The sequence below is a fragment of the Varanus komodoensis genome, unplaced genomic scaffold (genome assembly GCF_004798865.1).
Source record: "Varanus komodoensis strain SLA01 unplaced genomic scaffold, ASM479886v1 scaffold22, whole genome shotgun sequence".
Taxonomy (NCBI): Eukaryota; Metazoa; Chordata; class Lepidosauria; order Squamata; family Varanidae; genus Varanus; species Varanus komodoensis.
Window position 1 is genome coordinate 53,113 of NW_025335606.1, and position 13,646 is coordinate 66,758.

The 13,646-nt window shown below is 55.7% G+C and overlaps 1 protein-coding gene across 2 annotated transcripts; it reads right to left on the reverse strand.

Moving 5' to 3' along the window:
* Nucleotides 1-13,509, reverse strand: TPGS2 (tubulin polyglutamylase complex subunit 2). Of its 2 annotated transcripts, none has more exons than XM_044431320.1 (7): nt 13,455-13,509; nt 8,174-8,253; nt 4,114-4,201; nt 3,068-3,236; nt 2,757-2,870; nt 2,198-2,358; nt 1-318 (listed from the first exon to the last, which is right to left on the reverse strand). In XM_044431320.1, exons 3-7 carry the CDS (start codon nt 4,114-4,116, stop codon nt 82-84), a joined length of 684 nt encoding a protein of 227 aa, XP_044287255.1. In that variant the 5' UTR covers nt 4,117-4,201; nt 8,174-8,253; nt 13,455-13,509; the 3' UTR covers nt 1-81. The 2 variants fall into 2 exon arrangements, with proteins under 2 accessions (XP_044287255.1, XP_044287254.1); XM_044431319.1 differs by having other exon boundaries at nt 3,068-3,199; nt 13,455-13,508.
* Nucleotides 13,510-13,646: the final 137 nt, after the last annotated feature.

Consider the following 13,646-nt stretch of genomic DNA (forward strand, 5'->3'; position numbering starts at 1 on the left):
GGGTCTTAAATAAATACTTTAAAATAAACGTTTTGGTCCTGCCCGGGGAACTGGTGCTGAGACGCGACTTGTGGAAGAGAGTCAGGACTGCACCTCGCGTCTCCGCGAGGAGCTCCCAGCCGGCGGGGGATTCTTGGGGTTCGTCCCTGCTTGGCCTTTCTGGGAGGGGGGCTGGGATGGCAGCTTCTTCTTGACCACCGGAGTCTTGCTTTTGCTCCTAAAAACCTTGTTGGGGTCCAGCTTGTTCACAAATAACTCCGCCTCCTCCGAGAGGTGCTCCGTGTTGACCGTGATAGGTTTGTACATGTTGAACCATTGCTGGAAAACAGGAAGGGGACATGAAGAGCCGGCCAGATAAATCTGGGGAGAGAGGATGGGGGAGAGGGCCTCATCCGCAGGGGCTCCCAAGCTGTGGAGATGCTTGCGGAGAGAAGTGCGGCTGCCTGCTCTGCTCTTCTTCCACTGCAGCCCAAAATATTCAGGCAGGTCTTCCTAAGATGAACTGGTCAGTTGCTAAACAGTTTTCAAAAAGGGTGGTAGAAGGGACATGGGGAACTACAGACCAGTTAGCCTTACGTCCATTGTAGGAAAAACAATGGAAAGGCTCATAATAGCGAGAGATCTAGTGATGCTAGATAGGGAAGGGAGGCTGACAGCCACACAACACGGCTTCCGCAACAACAGGTCCTGCCAGACAAACCTTGTGGGATTCTACAACAAGGTTTTGAGGTGGCTGGATGGAGGGGGTGCAGTGGATGTGGTTTACCTGGATTTCAGCAAGGCCTTTGACGAAGTGCCCCATGATATCCTGGTGGAGAAACTGAGCAGTTTTGGGATACACCAAAGCACTGTCCGGTGCATTAGGGCATGGTTGACTGACCGAAAGCCGAGGGGAACCGTTAGTGGGGAATCATTGGGATGGCGGCCAGTGACAAGCGGGGTCCCCCAGGGCTCTGTCCTGGGGCCGATCCTGTTCAAAGCTACAGCATAAGATCACAGTATAGCTGTGCACTGATGTGAAGACATGCAATGTAATAACAGAGTTAAAAACTCCTTATGCTCCTCCTCCGGGCACCAGTCCGGAGCCGGGAAGCAGGCGCTCTCCGCTTGGGGCGGCTGGGGCTGAGGAGGCCTCGGGGGACCAGCAGGACCCCCGGCCCGGGGCCACCACGGCAAGGGGCCGCTGCAGGCGAGGCGAGGCGAGGCGAGGGCCAGGGCTCGGCCGCCCACCAGCACCGGGACGACGCGCGGCGGGAGACTGGGGCCGGGGCCTCCCTGCTGGGGGCCCCGAGGCGGCGCTGTGCCGCCCCGGCCTGGAGACAAGGGAGGTGTGCTGCCTGCCGGGCGCACGCCTCCGGCACAAGAGGGACGGGGGGAGCGCCTTGCGCGCCCGGGGTCGCCAGCCGCTCCTGGTGGTCCGCGTGGCACAAAGGACGCGGCCAGGCAGGGGGTGGTCGGGATCGCCAGGGCCTTCGAGGCCTCGGGGAAGGAACTCCGGGAGCTGGAGGCCCCAGTGGCCTCCTCGTCAATCTTACCTGTCCGGGGATTTGGGCCACGAAGGGACAGGAGGGCCTCCGAGGGGAACGACTGGCTTGGGTGCGGTGCCAGAAGGAACGCTTCGGGTTCCTCGACCACGGCACCCGGTTTCTTGCCAATGGACTTCTGGCACGGGACGGGTTGCACCTCAAGGGGACGGGGAAAAGGTCCTTTGGAGATGCTCTAGCGAGCTTCGTCCGGAAGACTTTACACTGAGCCGGGGGCGGGGGGCTTCAGCCCTCCAGATACGTGTCTGCACGGGACAAGTGTGGGGAGAGGATCGGGGCTCAGGGAGCAGGGTTTTAGAGGTCCTGCAGGGACCTACAGAGAGGGGCCAGGTATCAGGGAGGATGGGAGGAAGGAGGAGGCTGGGGACTCCAGGGAAGGGAAGCGGTGGGAAGGAGTGGAGGCGCATGTACAATTAGGGGTTTTGCCCGACGCCACACAGATAGAGCCGGAGTCTGGCAGGAGGTCCGGCTGCCGCTGTGGGGGCCACCGCCAAGGCTTCCCAGGGCGGGATGCTGCACGGCAGGCCTCCTTGAGACCAACGCGTGCCTGGCGGGCCCACCTGGCTCCTCGGCGAACCCCCCCCCCCGAAGCCCTGCGGGGGAAAGGTGTGCAAATGGGTGGGTGCAGGACAGGCTGCCGTGCCCTCGCTCACCTTAGCCTGGGGGCTGATGCCGTAGCTGGTGAAGGCGTACTGCCACTGCGGGAGCCCGAGGTGGGCAATCAAGAGGCGGTAGTAGGCGGTGAAGGTTTTGGTGAGGAAATGCCAGTAGAGGGCTCGGTCCAGGAACCAGATCTCCGAATCAGGGCTGACAGCTGGAATTGAGATGGGGGGGGGGCAGCAGATGCCGCATCATGGGGAAGAACAGAAGCCCCTTCCCCCAGCTGGGATGCTACAGCCTCCAGGCTACGACCAAGGGGAAGGGTGCAGGCAGGGGGGGCTCTCTAGCGCCGGTGCGGGGTGGCCTCGCTCGGTCATGCAGCTCACTGGGGGGGGGGGCTGGCCAGGCACCCACTCCCGCCCAGACCCCGAGCGGAGGAGGACCACGTGCGCTGCTTGGAGGACCGAAAGGCTCTCTGAGCCAGACGTGCTGAGCCGCAGCCACTAGCCCAAGGAGCACAGGGACTCGACCGGAGGGCAAGGAGGCCTGCCAGCTTCCCGGGGGGCTCGTTCAGAGCAGCCGACTTCTCGTCTGCTAGGGCTGGCAACATACCTGGCTTGGTGTGTTTGTACACGAGGCAAACCTTCCCGTTCCCCCCGCACGGGTCCAGCTCAAATATCAGGCTGCGCGAGTCCAAGTGAGGCTTCTCAGGCTGGTCCTTGTCACCTTTGAGGGAGGACGGTGAGACAGACCGACGTTCACCCACAGGCCCCGGACACAGGAGGGGGGAGTCGCAGCCGTCTGGACCACGGGGCTCAGCTTTCGTGGGGCAAGGCCAGCAAGCACGATGCCTGGCTTCTTATCCAGGACAGTGTGGGAGAAAAGAAGCCAGAGGTCTCACGGGCCACGGGGGTGTCCCTTACCTCCTTCCTCATCGGCCTCTTCCAAGTCGGCGAGCGTGGGTGCGCTGGGCAAGGAGTATGCAGGCGACGTGCCAAGGCGATTCAGCCTGGAGATGCCATTGATGGTCATGGAGCCCAGGGGCATGGGGCTTTCTGGAAGAAGCGGCATTACTGGGCAAGTGCTGCGAGTCTGTGGGAGCACAGAGCTTGCAGCTGGATACAGACGATTCATCCTCATTTCTTTGCCAGTTTGTTTTAAAGTCTGAGCTTTCAGAGCTGTGAAAATGTGCTGGAGAGCGTGTGGGGAGACTCTGCTGAAGATAGAAGGGTGGTCAAGCAGGTTTTGTCCCGGTAGCAAGCGAGGGGGTGACTGTGTGTCGAGAAACCCAGAATGGATTGTGCGAAAGTAATAGAACTGCTGGAATAAATTATGCAAATGGGAGGAAGTCCCTTCAATGGGCAAACTGTGCACCAGCTGCAGAACCTTCCTTGGTACCAAGTCTCACTGTTTCGGCGCAGAATCCGCAGAGGCCTGGGAGTGGCGCATCCGGGGACGGAGCGCTTGGGGGGAGCCCACGCCTCGCCTGCAGCAGCTCCTGCACCTGCAGCCCAACGGGCATCAGAGCAGAAGGCGTGGGAAGGAGCACCCTTCCTGCCGGAGACCTCGCAGGAGCTGCCCGAGCAGTGAGTACGGGACTGGAGGGACTGGAGACCTGTGTTTCCCACAGCCTCGCTTGGCTGAGGCAGAGGTCAGTCTTGCTTCACGTGGGGACAGGACTGCTTTATACTGGGGAGCAACCAGAGGTTTTTTCTACCCGAGTATCATCTTCCCCGCCCAGCGGGATGCAGCGGGGCTCCTGCAACTGGAAAAGGAGTGTGGGAGGCCAGGGTGGAATGCCGCTGAAGGGCTCCAGGAAAGGGGATCCCTCCTCTGATCCAGCTGCTGGAGGGCTCGAATCTGGCCTGCCCCCACTACCAGCTTATGGTAAGGCAGGCCATATAACTGGACCTGAAGAAGTGGGCAGGGGAGCAGAGGACTGGGAAGGCGAGGGCTGGGATACGCTTACCATCAGACTTGACACTCCATGTCATGTGAAAGCCGTCTGTCATCAGGTAGAAATTCTTTAAATCCTCGGGAAGGACACAGGCATTTTTCTGAAAGCAAAGGCAGGCGATTCAGCTCATAGCAAGCTGTGATATTTCTGCACATCACCTTGGGTGCCTCCATGGAGTGAGCGAGTGAGCGAGCGAGCGAGCCCCTTCAGCATCCCCCTGGCTCTCTAACCATGGGCCATTCACGGGCCCAAGCCACCTCTTGATGCTGCTGGTATCGCATCAGTCAGTCTTGACGCTGGCGTGGTTCTTCCCTGCAGCAGGAACGTGTGTGGGGATTCCAGCCAGGGAGGGAAGACACTGGGCTGGGGAAGGAAGCATCGGATGCCACGGCCCACTCCTGGTCCCTCAGGAAAGCTTAAGTGGCTGAGAAAGCTTCTGTCCTGCTCTTCTTAGGCACCCGAATCCACAAGCCTAATTCTGCCCATCAGCCTAAGGACATTCGACCTGGGAGTAAAGAGCACTGCACCTTGTCTCTTGCCTACAGGGCCAGTTCAGCATGGGAGCACCGAACCCAGAAGGCAGCAGCCTCATGCTCCCCATTACGACATAAAGGCATATTCAAAAGTACCGGTTTAAGATGGTGTCACGTACAGGCTCTGCATTGGGCAGGCCAGGAATGGGCAGCCACAGGTGCGCTCACCCCTCCCTTGGCTCCCTTTGCGTGAATACAGATTGCAAGCACCTTGAACAGGGATGGCCCTGCATTGCTCTGCTGCCCCGTGAAGAACCATAAATAGCAACGGGGCCTCCCGAAAAGCGGGACAGCTGCTTCCACGCTGTTTCCTCAGGAAGGATCCTCTGTTCGCCCAGGTAGGAGGTCAGGGACCCAGATGAAGAGTTTTTCGTCAGACTGTGGGACGCTGCCTTACGTAGACTCACAGGGTTAGTTACAGCAGGACTGGCTGTAGCACACGCAACCACCACTGCGAATACACAGCAGGTGCTCTGTGGCCAGTGAACCAGGCGACCTGGAGGTGCTTATGCGAAATGGTGGCACCGGGACAAAGAACGGATTAAGGATTCCATGGCTCGTCACCATTGCGTGCAAACGGGGCCACTGAGTCAGACTATGGGTCCCTCTAGCATAGTGCGGTCGACACTGACTGGCAGCTGCATCTGCCCAGGTGCTCAGCAGGGTTGCTCCTCAGCCGCACCTCCAGGTGTGGCCATGGACCCTACAGGCATGCAAGCCCGGGCTTTGCCGCAGGGTCACTGCCTATCCTTGACAGTGGTTTAGTGTTTCGATTTTTTAAACTAAAGCCATTTCTCGAATCTTGAAATTAACAATTGCCACATTTACCTGCCCAGTGTGGTCTACCGGTTAACTCCATCTTCCTGAACCATTTGGTAATAGTTGTATTGGAAATGGAAAGGTGCAAATCATTTTCACTACAATTTATCTTTTTCGTGTGAGGGTAATGTAAGGGGAAAGAGTCAAGTTTTTTGAGAGAGGAACCCATACGTCCACTCCCGGGAAAAGAGTGCGTGAAAGTACCTGCCGGGGCAAGATACCGGGCCGCAGGTGGGGAAGGCGTGGGGCAGAGGGACCCCCAGACACTCAGCGGCTGCCTGGGTCTCTTCTGGACTGGCGAACGAAGGCGCCTGACCAACGGCCTGAAGAACCAGGAGGCGCTGACTGAGCCGGCAGCAGGCTTTCCTGACGCCTGAGTAACGAGGTGCCGTTGAAGGCCTGCGGTGGAGGGAAGAGTGTGACTAGTGCCTTCGCTTGCAGTCATCCTGGCTCCTGGCTCAGAAGCCGCCGCCCACGGCCAGTCTGCAAGCCACACAACCCACTGCAGTCTCCTCCTGCCGGCAGGGAACACCGGCAGTCGCCGTCCAAGGCAGCGGGAAGGCACCAGGCTGGGGAAGGCTGTGCCACGTCAGGAGGGTGTGTGACACGAGTCGCCTTCCAGCAAGCTGCTTTTCGGCTGCAGGACAACAAACGGCTGTTCCAGAGTCTCGCAGGTGGTCTGAAAAAGGCCCTGCGAGAGGCGCTGTGCACAGCAATTCCACCGCCGCCTCTGGCTTGGGCTGGAAGCGCCCGCCAAAGCTGCTTGATGGGAGCAGCCGGCAGGATGGAGGGACGGTGGCCCCGCGACCGCATCCATGCAACCCCTTCCGCCTCCGGAAGATCGGTTGTCCTCCCCAAGGACTGACGCGCAATGGTGGCCCCGGGACACCCATTTGCTGGCTTTGCTGCTGCCGCCTCCCAGCCCGCCCTGCATTCCTGAAGGCCTGAGGCAAGCCTGACCCTCGCCCTGCTGCATCCCAACCCTGTACCTATCAGGCTGACTCTGTTTGGAATTGCAACAGCCCTCCACCGAGCTGCCTTCCAACGGCCTGATGTCATTGCTGTGTCGCGTTCTCTGCCATCCTGGATTAGAGTCCCTCACATTCTGCCTCCTAAATAAACAACCAGCAGAGTGAACAGCAGCGGCAGCAGCCAGTGAAAGAGCAGTTCCACGAAGCCAGGCTGTCGGAAGCAAATGCAGCTGCAGGTCAGATCTCTCTCTCTCTTCTATTTTATAGTGTTACGGGCCCCAGATTAACCCAGCGAGAATGAATAAATAAATGGAGGCTGTTTATATACTAAGCCGCACCATGAATAACTTAAAATACTGCCTCCCTTTGTTATCCCTGCAATAGAAATATTTAAGAATTTGTCAAGGGGCAAATAAAGGGTGAGCTTAGAAAACAGGGAAGAAAACAGAGCATGGAGAGTTTTGAAAATGTTCCGCACAGGTAGCATTCTCAGAGAAGGTTTCACTGCTCCTTGACGAGCGTTTGCCAGTCCTGCTGGTACGACGGTTTCAGCGGCTTGGTTCAGACTGTGCACATCCCCAACCCAGTGTGATGAGCAGCCAGTCTGTGGAAAACATGGCTGGCTGCCAGCCATATTACGCTGCAGGTTTGTCACCGACAGGTCAGCGTGGAGCTGGCAAAGCAGAGCTGGCCCTCCCCGGAGCTGGGTGCTAAGGCAGGACTGCTCGGAGCTGGGCATTTTGGCCTGGTTCTCTGGAGGGAGCCCAGCCCGCTGGCTGCTTGCTCTGAAAGGATGTGTCGCGCAAGTGAAGGCAGCTGTTGTGAGGAGGGGTGGGAGACAGCGCAGCGGGAATGTGCGGTACGAGCAGGGAGACAGAGGTGGTGGCAAAGGTGTGCGCACGGAAACGGGCGGGGGACAGCTGTGGCTGCAATGGGGGCTGCTCTGCAGCTGGTGCTGCAGGCAAAGTAGGGAGGGAAATGGCCACCAAAAGGAGCACTCCTCCCACAGGGAGAGTCCAAAGCAGCCCCCTCCAACCCGACGTCCCCCAGATGTGCTCACCTGCAATGCCCATCATTCCCTGCCATGCTGGGAGCTGCTGTCCAAGACATCTGGAGGACCCTAAGCTGGGGAAGGCTGGCGTAAAACATCTGGCGCTCTGGATCACTGAAGCTGCAGCCGCACTGGGGGAGGTGCTGTTCCACACTGTGTGGGACTGACCTGAGGAACGCCAGGCTGCAGGAGGGGGTGACGTGGCATTTAAAAGGTGATGCGACAGATACCTCAGGGAGGCTTCTGCCCATGGGAATTAGCGATGGTAACACAGCTGAACGTCCATGTCTGGGGCAGTCTAGCCAGCTTTACACTTCTCTGGAGCACAGATGGAGAGGCTAATCAGAAAGGAGTGGCAACGGCATGGTTCTGCGGATGTTGTGGGACTACAGCTCCCATTGTTCCTCACTAGTGGCTATGCGAATGGGACTGCAGACGGAGAACACGGGGAGGCTGCAGTTTGCCCACCCTGCGGATTAGAAATCTACCGTAAGTCCATCGAAGGAGCGGCATGTCATGGGCCTGGACCACCGGCAGGAGGGCTGAGGCTGCCCCCTCACGCCCAGGAAAGAGCCTGGCTTCTGGTTATCCACTTCTGCTCAGTTTGGCTGCCCCCCCGCCCCGCCCTGTATACTGTGCGCAGCTTTGAACGTTGCAGGGAGGAAGGGTAAAAGACTAATAAATGAAAGACAGGATACCTGCTCCCAGGAAATAATGGCGTGGCGCTCAGCTGGTTCCTTCTCCACAAAAATCACTTCGCTAACGCCTGGGGAAGCTTCTGCAACACAGAAGAGCAGAGTTTATAGGTGGGTGGTGGAACTGGTCACGGGGCGGGGGGCGTGGAGGACCGGAAAACTAAAGCTACTGCTGCACCTGGCCCAGAACTGCTGATTGTGACTGACAGTGGCTCGCCAAGGCCTCTCCTCACCCAGGGGGCCAAGATCGAGCCGGGGCCTCTCCAAAAGCAAAGTATGCGCTCTGCCCCCACCCCACAGGACCTCCTGCTTGTTCGGGAGGATCGTCCCCAGTGGCTTGTGGGCTCTCGCGTGAGCATGGATGGAAGGGAGGAGACCGGCGTCTCCCCGCCAGGCAACGCAGCCGGGAAGCAGCCCGAGCTGGGGAGGAGCAGGAAGGTGGCCCTCAACGTGTGGCTCTGGACCACAGCTGCTGCCTGCACCACTACTGATGCTGGCTCAAGGATGGTGGGAGTTGTAGGCCAACGCATCTGAAGAACCGTGAACTGCCCCTCTCAGTAGCCCGGGGATGACAAGCCTCAAACCTGCCCAAGGCCTCACCATCTGCCCCCAGGGCACCCCCCCTTTTCCTAAAAGGTGGACATGCTTCCTCAAAGGCTTAATTACTAGCAGAAAGAGCTTTATGCTGCCAGATGCTGGATTTTTGGTACTCCAGGCCTTTCGCCTCCAGTCCTGCCTGCCACCGCCAAGAGCATCTTGGCGTTTGACTCGGCCCTCAGGCTGAAAGAGACTCGGCCAGCCACGGGCAGAGCAGAGGTGGCTGGTCAGCTGCTCCCCACTGGAGCTAGACTGGGCATTATCTGGAAGCCAAAGGGGGAGAAGGCAGAACCTTAATACCGGGGAGCCCGACTCCCTGCAGCTTGGCCGCAAGAGTGAACCAGGAACTCTGAATCCTGGTTCACTCTTGGCTGAATCCCACTGCCTTCCCTCATGCTGTATTTTGTTTTTTGGGATGTAACGCTACTGTGATCCCTCCACAGCGTGAGGGGCAGCCTAGCAATACTCTAAACCAACCGGAAGAACAAGCCCGTGCTTTGGACTGTCAGAGATACTCATTTCAGATCTGCGCGTAAGTAGTTCCTGCGGGCTGGCTGCCTACAGAGCACCCGGCCTGGATTCTCTCCATGCCTTTCCCCCCCGAGACACATGCAAACATCTTTTATGTTACAGGGAGAAAACAGCGCCGCAGGAAAGTGCAGCTGGGAGACATCAAGGGGGCAAAACTAGAGGTCTCACGCTTCATCGGCTCTTTGAACCATCAAAGGTAAAGGTGGGGAAAACCTGGTTAGGTCATTTAGTTCACCCCCTTTGGCTCCCCGCAGAAAGTTTTCCAGCCCTCTCTCCTGGCTTCATGCTACATTATTTAGTTCCAACTTTAATTCAAAATATGTATCAGATTTCTGCAAGCAACAATCATGGAACAGGCCTTCCTAAATGTTCGAGGTGTTTAAGCTGACAAATTATAAACAGAATACATTTGGTTCTTCTGAGATCAAAGAAGAACAGACAGGCCAGGATGGAGGGAGACTGAATATTATGTCAATCACATGAAGGTGTTGGGGGATGAGTGAATAGCAGGTTCTACAGGGGGAGCCAAATCCCAGATCAAACGAGAACTCTGCCTTAAAAGCCGGAATGTTAGATTAAGCATATCCCAAGGGCAGACAGAAGATCATGCGACGCAGAAGAGATGTGCACAGCACGGAAAAGGGCATGCATGAACAGTAAGACAGCAGCAGAGCAGCGGTGGCCTGCTTCCGGGCAAGCGGGCCACTGGTCAGGTCCAACGTATGAGAGGGTGCCACGGGCTGCAGTCTGGGAGTAGCCCCTTCCCTCCCATACCCTTAGTCTAGAGCACGGTTCTGCAGCCAGATCCCTGCAGCTGGGAAAGCCAACGATGGGCATTGTAGGGTTAACGAAAGCAAATAAATATAATGAAATTTGGAAAGATTGTGTAAAAGCAGTACTGATAGAAGGCAAAGGCTGTAAACCCACTCTAGATTATATGAATTTTTGGAGGGGATATGGATATAATTGAAGTTTATTATATATTATTAATGGTTATAGCATGTGAATGGTGGTAGTATTCGTCTCCGGGGTGGTGGGGGCACTCTATCATTTATTCTTTTCTTAATTATCGTGTTCTTGTTACGTTATATTATCACTGTTGTGAAGTATTGTATTCATGGTTTTTTTCCTGTCAAAAAAAGGGGGGGAATTAGAAGACGTCTGGCGAATGGTGCTGTAAACCAGCATAAACATGCCATGGCAGGCGCTCTCCATATCACCCGGGCTTTGAAGATTCAGCCTAACGTATCAGTGGCCGTGGCCTTAGGAAGGCTGCTTGATCCAGCTGCTTGCTAAAGAAACAAAATGCAAAAAAAACAAAACAAAACCCTGGTGCCAAGAATATCCTTAATGTTCGTGCCAGATGTGCTTCTTCTGGGAAGACGTTCCAAAGTTGTGGCACCACCACCAAAAAGGCCTCCTCTTTTGTAAACACATATGCAAAAGTCCCAAGGGCCTCTGGGGAAATTCTTTAGGTGTTACAAGCAAGCCGGACACACTCCTTGGGTCTTGTTAGCTTCATTAAGAGGAGCTACACAAGCACAGGACTGTACCCTTAGACAGCAACATGGCCCACAACTCCCAGCATTCTTAGCCCGGGGGATGCTGGAAATTGTAGGACTTTCTTCTGTCTAAACATTCATAGGTTTGTGGCCTAATGCTGCAGTTTCAGAGACGCGTATTATTTATATGTCATTTATTACATTTCTGTACCGCCCAGAGCTGTACTGAAGCTCTCCAGACGGCTTATGAAAGGCGCCCTGCGAGCGCAGGGGCTTTGCAAAGGGGTGGGCAAACTGGCAGGGAACAGTTGCACCAGCGATGGCTGCACCTCACCTCCTCACGTGTCAAGGCGGAGTGGTGCTGCACACCCGGCTGGAGCAGGCCCCGCTGCCTCCTGTCCCGGTCGTGGGCTCCCCACAGGCAAGAGGTTTGCTGGCACAGCGGCGGGATCATCAGCTGGGGCGAGCTGCCTGCCACTGCCACCTGGACTCTGCGCGCAAGGGTTTGCGACCCTTCTCTCCCTGCCTTGAGCAGGACTGGGCGTTGCTCCAGACCCGGCCCTGCTGCCGGCAGGGACCGCCGCCCCGAACGTGATCCAGCAAGGCAGCGCTGTCGCTCGCTCCCAGCTCGCATCCGCTGCACACGGGACTTGCAGGATCGGTGTCCTGTCGTGCATCCCACCTCCACTTGCCCAGCCGCAGAGTCAGGAACAGGTGTAACGCAGCGTGGGAGGTTTGGGTGGGCTGCAAGGAAAACACCTGAAGGTCCCCCTTGAGAATCATTTAATGGGAATGTGCTGAAATGATGACGGAGAGAATATTGGTGCAGCTGTGGCTTGGCTCCGTGGTGTCAGGGGCAGCCAGTGGATCCAGAAGGGAAGCTGTAGGCCTTAAGTTCAAATTCCAGCCTCTCGCAGAACAGTGCCGCATAGTGATCAGAGTGTTTGACTGGGGAAACAGGCGATCCAGGTTCTAATTCCCATTCAGCCCTGAAAGTCACTGGGTGGCTTTGGGCCCATCATTCACTCTCAGCCGAACCCACCTCACAGGGCGGCGGCTATGAGGATGAAACTGAGTGGAGAACTATTTAAGTCACCTCGGGCTCTGCACAAGAGGAGAAGAGCAGGGATGGGATGTAAATGCAATGCAGTGATTGGTATAAATAGAGCCATGGTTCCTTCACTTGTCAAAGGGGGGCTGCGGTCCTGATACTGCAGTACTTTCGTGCTTAGAAGGCTCTCTGAACACCTGCGCTTCTCCCCGTCCTTCAAACCAGAATATACTTCACAGCGATGGGCAGGGGGCTGGTTTCCTCTGCAGCAACACAAACCAGCTTTGGAACTGGGACAGGAAAGGTCCTCCTGATATTCTCCTGTTCAGTCCTGTCTCTGACCTGAACATTTTACAGCCAAAGCACCCATAAGAAGTACTTGTTCAGCCCTCTTTAAAAAGCCTCCAAGGAAAGAGATCAATCCCATGTTCTCACAGAAAGCAAGCCGAACAGTTCCTATGCAGAATTGCTATCCGTAAAGTGAAGGCCAGGGAATGGCCCAGTTCACACATAACGCTAAGTCAGGATGTGTGCTTAATTCGACTCCGGCTTGTTTGTCTGTGCTGCTGTCTTGAAACTGATCCAGCCAGAAAGCACAAGCGCTCTGACGGCTGGCAAGCAGGGCAAGAGAGAAACAAACCAGAAATAGGGAAAACAAACTGTGATTTGTTTTCACATTTAGAAAACCATTCATGCCTAAGGCAACAACCATGGCTAGCACAAACCATGGCTTAAACATGAATACTACAGGCTTAAAAGGGCCTGACCCCCTTCCCAGAGGACCGTAGCTCTGCGAGAAGCACCTGCCTAGGGATCTCTAACACAGAATTCTCAGCATGTGTAACTGTGATTCCTAGGCTTCCTTGGGGGAAGCTATAACACCAAACTAGCATAAAAATTTGCTGATCTGCCTTAAAATTTGGGCAGATCTGCCTTGAAATTCATCCCCCCCAGAGTTTAGGAACAAATGCTCTCTCCCTCACTTTTCATTACTATTTTCAGGGATGATTCAATGTCATATTCTGGGAAGGAGGTTAGAAAGAGGTGATGTATTGCATGAGTACAGCAAAGAAATCTTTGTTTTTGCCAAGTGTTGGTGCATAAACGAGTTTTAGAATTTAATGCCTGTGCAATGGGGATTCACTTGAAGTGCTGCACAGCAATATATGTGAGTATCTGTGTCTATAAGAGCAATATGAAAGGAAAAACACAGTACTTGAATACTGCCACTATAGGTGGTCTGTTCCCAAAACTTCAGTAGGCTTTTAAGAGACCTACTCCACTGCTTTTTAATTTATACAGAGACTATTCTTAAAGAAGCACTTGCTGATTCCAATAATGGTTTTATTATCAATGGAGAGATTATCTATATGATGATATGATACTGTTAGTGGACCAAAGATAATTCAATAATGTCATTAAGGTAAGTAAAATAGGTTGAAAAATGAACATTAAGAAAGCCAGGTGTACAACAATTCTTAAAATGTAAATAGCCTAATAAGAGACAAGAAAAATCCCGAGTTTCAAGATGGAGCAGATGGGTGAATACAAATGTCCTGGAACCGGGCTAAGCGAGCAGTGCGATCGTAATAGTGCAACGAACCTCAGAGCGGAGCTGGCCCAGCGACTTGAAGGGGAGGAGCGTGGCGCGCGGGGAAGCTCGAGAGGCGCCCCGGGAAGCGGCGTGTCCCGCGGGTCCCGCACTGCGGCGCCACTGCGCGGCCCGGAGCTCCGTCCGCCTCGGGCCGCGCGAGCGAGACGGGCGGCCCCGAAGCGCCCCGGGAAAGCCCCTCGC